The sequence below is a fragment of the Daucus carota genome, chromosome 6, assembly GCF_001625215.2.
Source record: "Daucus carota subsp. sativus chromosome 6, DH1 v3.0, whole genome shotgun sequence".
NCBI lineage: Eukaryota > Viridiplantae > Streptophyta > Magnoliopsida > Apiales > Apiaceae > Daucus > Daucus carota.
In genome coordinates, this window is record NC_030386.2 from 39278796 (window position 1) to 39286622 (window position 7827).

The 7827-nt window shown below is 33.3% G+C and overlaps 1 protein-coding gene across 2 annotated transcripts in view; it reads left to right on the plus strand.

The window, feature by feature from the left end:
• The window catches only part of LOC108224975 (magnesium transporter MRS2-F-like), a 5678-nt gene extending 845 nt beyond the window's left edge, over positions 1-4833 (plus strand). The window contains exons 2-6 of one of the 2 annotated variants that reach the window (XM_017399753.2): positions 2078-2233; positions 2762-2890; positions 3525-3670; positions 3811-3949; positions 4403-4833. In XM_017399753.2, coding sequence (XP_017255242.1) covers positions 2078-2233; positions 2762-2890; positions 3525-3670; positions 3811-3949; positions 4403-4678 — 846 coding nt within the window. In that variant the 3' untranslated portion in view covers positions 4679-4833. Of the gene's footprint in view, positions 1-2056; positions 2234-2761; positions 2891-3524; positions 3671-3810; positions 3950-4402 lie in introns of both variants that reach the window. The other variant, XM_017399751.2, reaches the window with a different exon arrangement.
• Positions 4834-7827: the final 2994 nt, after the last annotated feature.

The window sequence follows — 7827 nt, forward strand, 5'->3', positions numbered from 1 at the left end:
TATAGATGATTTGGCTTGGGAGATTGAACTTTTAGTCTGATTTGAAATTGATGGAGTTGCTTTTTCTTTTTCTTTTTTTGTCTGGCTGTGTCATGTGTATCACGTGTAAATAAGTCCACCTGTATAAGCATATATGTAACTGTCTTTGTGCCTTCGCTCATAGCACTGCATAGTAGTAGTGAATTGTGAAGGTTCTTATTCTTAGTGAAGTCACCAATACATCTCCTTTTAAACAGTTTGGCCTATAGGCACTGTATTGTACCCACTTAAAGCTTCAAGGTCCTAAAAAGTGTGCAAATTAAACTAACTAGATTTACAAAGTTCAGTTAAAAAATTTTACATGTCTTAAATTTATTTCCCCAATTCATAGTTTATTTAGTCTACCATTTGTAGAGAATTTTGATATTAAGATAAATCAAGCTTTTTATTTATGAAGTGTGATTGCCAAATGACAACTATTACAAATGAAGTTCTGGGTATGACAATTCTATGAGCATTTTTAGGAAGCTATAAACAATTCTATATGTTTAATGATTAACATTTAGAAAACAACTTTTGATAGAATAAAATCAGATTTCTGTCATCTACTTCCTTAGGTTGCATGTATGCATAAACAAATGTGGATCTCTTTGTTATGTACTAGCTTATAGCCCGTGCAATGTACGGGACCTTTTTAATTGTTTATAAAATTTTATTGTTAATATATTTAAAATGATTGAAAAATATCGTTTATTAATAATAAATCATAATTTTAAATTAAATATGTAATTATATTATTTTTTTAAGGCAGAACTTTGTGCAGTGTAACCTCTTGTCTGGTCTTTTTGATCACGTCTTAATTTTGACCTTTGTCTTCTTGTTTGTTAAGTAGCATTGTTATATCGTTCACAACATCATTTATTATGATCAGCTCTTTGTTATTTTTTTATGTATCTCGTAAAATATTTTTCATGAAATCGTATGCTGATCTTTATTCCTCTAATATATTCATATTTGATATTAACAAAATTTTACAAAATGATTTTTACAAAGATGAGAAGAGAAATTAGTGAGCCTATGTAGAGTGATTTATATTCAAGATCTTGGCCAGTTTTATATTTGAAAAATTTTAGTGTTGTCCCAGATGTTGAAGATTCTGCTATGTATAATATTTTTGGTTAATTTGTATTTGTATGGGAGAATTTTGTATGGAATATCAACTTCTATTATGATAATTTCATGTTTTTCTCTTTAATTTTTTTGTTGATATGTATTTGTGTAGCAGGTATATGTGATGTCAACTTCTATTAGATTATATTTATAAATGTATTTTATATTAGAATTATGATACTTGTGATTTATTTTTTTTTAAAAAAAATTATATGATTCTAGAATTAAAATTGGTAAACATAATTTGTTTTGAATTAAGAAAAGGAATCATAAACATGCAAGCAAAAGGTAAAATTTGTTTTGGATTAAGAAAAGGTTTTTATGTTTGTTCCTCACATATATTCGGCTTATTAATTTTAATATTGTGCATATTATTATTTTTATTTAGTATGTTGTTTAAGAAAATATATTAGATAAAAATAAATTTGTGACGGTGTGATTTATATGCTTCTACAATAAAAACTGATAGGAAATATTTATTTTAGATTAAAAAAAAATCATAAACATGTGAAAGGTAAAATTTGTTTTGGACTAAGAAGATGAATCATAAATATGCAAGTAGATATCAGTTGCCTTATAGCGTAGAAGTATAGAACATAATTTTATTCTAATCTAACGGTGCTTATTTGTTCAGTATACGATCGAACAGATGATAAGCTTATGGTAATAAGACGACCATGCAACCAAATTATCTCCCTTACGCTTATTATTACGCTTATTATATATAAGTATATAATATGTATATTACTATAGAGAAATGTATGTATTGATGTTAAATATTATTGGTTGACATGTATATTAGTGAATTATTGACATTTTTGTACGGTCAATGCAGTACGGTGTAAAAAATCTAGAGTACAGAATTATATTCAATTTTTATGTATCTTGTTTGTATGCAATACTGCAGCGAGTTGAAGGTGATTTGCAGGATAAAAATCATGCTGCTCTTGCTTCAAATTTCAGAAGGGATGATCCTAATGCAACAGTTCTGTCACCAGTAGGTGGTGGTCCAAAGATATTACCTTTTGAGTTCAAAGCACTTGAGGTTTGTCTTGAGTCTGCTTGCAGGTGTCTTGAGTCAGAGGTATGAAGTTTTTTGGTTAGTTGTTCTTTCTCTGTGTCATTTTGGTTGGTCATTAGTTGGGAGTTGGAACAGACCATGATATAGTTCTAAGATCTTACTGGATGCCCCATGGTTGTTTGACGTGGCATGACTGTGTCAGAAAACTAATTGAAATCAAAATCTAGCAGGAAATGTTTACATAAACTTTTGTTCAGTCGTAGCGCGTTACTTTGGCTAATTATCAGCATAACTTGCAATTTCTGAATCTGATATTCTGTGTTCCCTTTTTTTGGATCGGGAGAGGGTAAAAGTCTGTTACTCAGATTTAAGTACTCACTCTCATGCAGGCTCGGACCTTTGTCCTCTAGTAACCTAGAAAAAGGAGGGGGGGTGGGTGGCCCTTTTTCATAATACTTGGATCCAGATTTTAGGTTTTTCTTCAATATTGAGCCGGACTTGAAAGTGACTTCTCTTTTATTCTTTCACGTACCAGATTAAATTTGTTACCAGCTTATCATTAGCAATATGATCTATTTGTATTTGTGCCAGACCCAAACACTGGAGGATGAAGCATATCCAGCACTTGATGAATTGACTTCGCAAATAAGCACGCTAAATCTTGAGCGCGTGAGACAAATAAAGAGTCGACTAGTTGCTATAAGTGGTCGTGTGCAGAAGGTAAATGACAATTTGCTATAGAAATCAGATAAATGGAGTTTGAATCTCAAAACAAGCTTTTGCTTAGGTTATTATGATTTATGTCCAGAAATGTATTCAGTTCATTAAGAGGTTTATGTTTAGCTATATATTATATAATTGTTCTACAACTTTAAGCTATTAAAATATCACTACTTTCCGTACTCAGAATAGATATACATATGGTATATGTACATATAAAATCGAAACTTTTTTTAAATGCTTCAATCAGCCAAAACAAAGTTAAAAAAATAAATTAAATTCATGTCTGTCGTCGTTAGGACAACCAAAATGTTTAGACTTTAATATAGACCAACAGAAGTTTCTGGTGTAGGATTATAAATGGACAATGAATAGGTTTCGTTGATTATGCAGATGCATTATGGTGTTCAAGTAATACATTATTCTTTTCCCTGCTTTTTATATGACTACTCATTCTTTATGAATTTGAAATTTATGATCCTCAGAAATCATGTCTGTAAAGTGTTCATCACCATATATGTTTTTTTAGTTATAAATTTGATTCTTAAAACAATTTTTGCTGTTGTGGCAGTTTTTAAGCTTATAAGAGAGTCAGTTGAATGTATTATAGAAGTTAATAGCCTGTTTATTTCAGGTGAGGGATGAACTTGAACACCTTTTAGATGATGACAACGATATGGCTGAAATGTACTTGACTGAAAAGCTTGTTGAAAGCTCAAGGGAACAGGCATCATTAAGAGAGGAATCAGGCATTGAAGAAGTTCAAGTAGACGATCAAAGGTGATTACCAGTGCTACTGAGTGATGGTCATGACTTGGAATTGGCATTGAGCTAGTTGAAATTTAATCATATCTGTCTCATACAACTAGTATTGAGGACCTTTTATAAAGCAATGAGTAACTATGTATTCACTGTTGCAGATATGAAGAATCTGAAGCTGAACACTCGGAAAACAACTCTGATATTTCTACTGTTTTTAAACCAAATATTGAGGAACTTGAGAGTCTTCTAGAAGCCTATTTTGCACAGATAGATGGTATCTCCCAAAAGCTAGCTAATGTAATTTTTCCAACTCTTAACTCTTTTACAAGATTGTACAAGCACTTACAAATTGTTTATCTGTTCATAGTCTTCCAATTTCGACCAACTGTTCAGCTCTTGCAAAGCTGTTATATATCAGCTATGGTTCTTATTAGTCCTGCCAATCATATTTCTTGGTGGACGAGGCTGGGTATCTCGAATTACATTTGCAACTCAATAGTGATATAGCATATATATACTTTATACAAGTAAAATAAGGAGGTATGTGGTAGATTGATACATGCGGGTGGGTAATCTCGAGTGACATGATATGTATGACGTATGCTAATCAATCAATATTCTTAGCGAATATCTACCCACCTTACCATTGGAATAGTTATTCAGATTTCACTTTCCTTCTCTCTTTTTGACTTACTTTCTGAACTCTGTGACTCCCAAGATTTTTACAACTTCTCTTTGTTTTTGTTTTAGATGAACGAATATGTAGACGACACTGAGGACTTTATCAACATAATGCTGGATGACAAGCAGAATCAGCTTCTACAAATGGGAGTAATGCTAAGTACGGGAAACATGATACTGAATGCCGGAATTGTGGTTGTGGGTTTGTTTGGCATGAACATTCACATCGAGCTCTACGACGGCCAACCCAAACAATTCTGGGAAACAGTTTCTGGTACGGTAGGAGGTTGCTTGGCTTTATACCTCATTGCTATCGGATGGGGTAAGAAGAGGAACTTGATATAGAATTTCATGAGTGGCGTTTGTGTGTTCTGGGGATCCACTTATGCAGTTATGTCACGGTCGGGCCTAGATTAGTACTTAATATTTTTCCGTTGTAGCCAAATAAAAAATGGTCTTAATATACAGTATTCACTTACTACTAAGAGTTTACCCGTTTACATGTCAGTGTTTTATACAGCTAGTTTTTCTGTTGGTATTTTGATTTGAATTAATCTTATTTAATGATAAAAATAAATAAATATATATATATAATATAAATATTTCAGAAAATAAAATTTTTTTTGATGAAAATAATTTAAAACATAGCATATATATACTTCATAGCATATATATATATATATTTAGAACGGTTTTTCTATGGAATAAGCACTAAATTTTATGAGTTTGGTGCATTCTTATTGGTCATCTAATCATAAATAAGGATGGCCCCCTGGCCCCCTGCATTTACACCGAGTCCACCAATCAAAATCCACTAAACTCCTCAAATTTAGTGTATAATGTGTGCCCTAGAAAGATCCTATTTAGAATGCACATATCTAGGAAACTCCATATTAAATCTGATAAAAACTGAACACAAATTTTCAAGTACCTTACCCATAATTACCTTACACTGGTCTTGCAAGATCCCAACACCTTAAACGGAATTTATTTAAGCGCGGAGGAGCTTTATTTTGTTGCTTTCTGCGGAGGAGACAAATGTAGAACTAAATGAGTTTATTGTAATACCAAGAAAAACACATGAAATTTACACATAATTTACCTGCTTGGTGTTTCCATTAAATATATGTTCTTCATCCTTAGTAAAGCAGCGTAGCACCTTTAGGCTGGCTAGTCAAGCGAGGGTGTCCAAGAAATCTAAGCATCAATCAACTTATTTAAGTTCTTTTTTGTAAAAAAGAATATGAGAAACTAAAAATATTTACTTATTCTAACGATTTATTTTTATTTTTAAATTTTATTTCAAAAAGGTATAAAATTATTTAGAAGATAATTAATATTTTATTATTATATTAATAATTTTATAAATAATAATTTGTAAAACCAAAAAAATTATTCAAATTCATAAATTAAAAATTACTATTCATTTATAAATATTCTCTCAGTTTGGACTCTTGACTTCTCTATACGTACTGGTAGGAGTTTTGACTGCATTATTAAAATTATTATTTTTAAAATTTTCTTTTTGTTAATAAAATATTAGTATCATATTTTTATTCAAAAAATAATTTTAAAGCAATATATTTAAGTGTAGAGTTTAAAAATAAGATATTTAAATGTAGTGTCAAAATACGTAAAATAAAGTAAAAAAGCTAACATATCCAAACATCAAACACTTCTCTTAAATTAAAATTAAGTAAAAGTTTTGTATTCGGAGCAATTCTCTAAAACTAAAATTTTACAATTACCTTTTGCTTGTGATTTGTATTCCGGGAAAGTTTTACATTGGCTTATGATTTATTTTGGTACATTTTCGATTTAAGGTGTGTATGACAATTTCTCAACGTATCCAGAATTATTGGGTATGATTCAATATGCAAAGGTTATTTAGCTCAAATAATATTCACATATTTTTCACATATTACTTTTTTCACACTCACATTCAGCCGGCCATGTAATTCCATATCCTAAAAATAACAAATAAAGGCATATATCATTACAATTTATTAAACTTTCATGGCAATTTCAGCGATACTAATCTATCAAACTTATCCTATTTTTTAGGCACTATAAGTACAAACTACGATCTTCTTCTCTGCAACATATCTCAAGACTTATAATTTACAAAAGATGACTTATTCACTGCTTTGTAGTAGTGTTTTTATTTTTCTGTTTGCAACATTTGCATGGGCAGCTTCAGCTTCAAATGATGAATATCCAAAAGCCTTCATGCAATGCCTTATAAGCCATTCTAGTAACTCCACCTCAATGTCTGAACTCATCTACACCCCTAAAAACTCCTCCTATGCACCCATTTTGCAGGTTTCTATCAACAATCTTCGGTTCATGACCGCGAAAACTCCTAAGCCCCTTGTCATTTTCACACCAGTGGAAGAATCCCAGGTCCAAACCATCATTTTTTGTTCAAAGAAATTTGACATGCATGTTAGAGTCCGGAGTGGTGGTCATGATTTTGAGGGATTTGTTAACGGAGAAAACTGGTAGGTTAACAAATTGGCGCTAGAAGGAGGGGTAGTTCAAGATTTTCCATCAAGGAGAAAGATGTAGAACCACGGCGAGAGAACGCCCGACGGGAACCAGCACCCCGATCCTAGATCTAGTGGAGACAACATTGGAAAGACAAGCAACACCGATGGACGGACGACATCACGGTCGGGGACACCCCCCAGGAACAGGCAATTGTGATAACAGATGGAGACAACGTCAGTCTACGACCACCGATCGCCTGGTCGCCGCCAATCATGGTGAGTACCGATGAATTATCTAAGAAGTCTGTTCGGAAGGGATAGATAATGGGATCGAAGGAGAAGTACGTTATGAAGGAGAAGAAGACAAGATCGAAGGAGAATTCCGTTATGAAGGAGAAGAAGACGGGATCGAAGGAGAAGTCCGTCTTGAAGGAGAAGAAGACGGGATCGAAAGAGAAGCCCGTTATGAAGGAAAAGAAGACGGGTTCGATGGAGAAGCATGTTCAGAAGGGGAAGACAACGGTAAGCATTGTTGTTTGTTATCGATATTGAACAAGGCACGGTTGTGAGGGCGAAAGATGAAGGCAAGATCGGAGTGAAGGTTCCAGAAGCCAACACATGAGGGAAGCGTGATTCTCGGATCTGGAGACTTTCTCAGGGTTTCGGAAGGAAGCAAGTCCCACGGCTGGCACAATGTATCGATGAGCGCGCCTCCCCCTGACTGGGCGCGCCTAAGGTAAATATTCTTCTTGTACTTGTGTACGGTATATTGTGTTAGTCGGGTCCTTTGCAGGGAGGAAGAATGTTAGTTTAGGCGCGCCTTCCCCTGACTGGGAGCGCCCTGAGGTAAATACTCTTCCTAACACTTGTATACGATATGTTGTATTGGTTGTATCCCTTGCAGGGAAAAAGTATGTTAGAAGGTGCACCTCCTTCTAACATGGCACACCTTAGGCACAGACACGCTCCACTTCAATCTCATAGATGCTCAAGTCAACCACATAA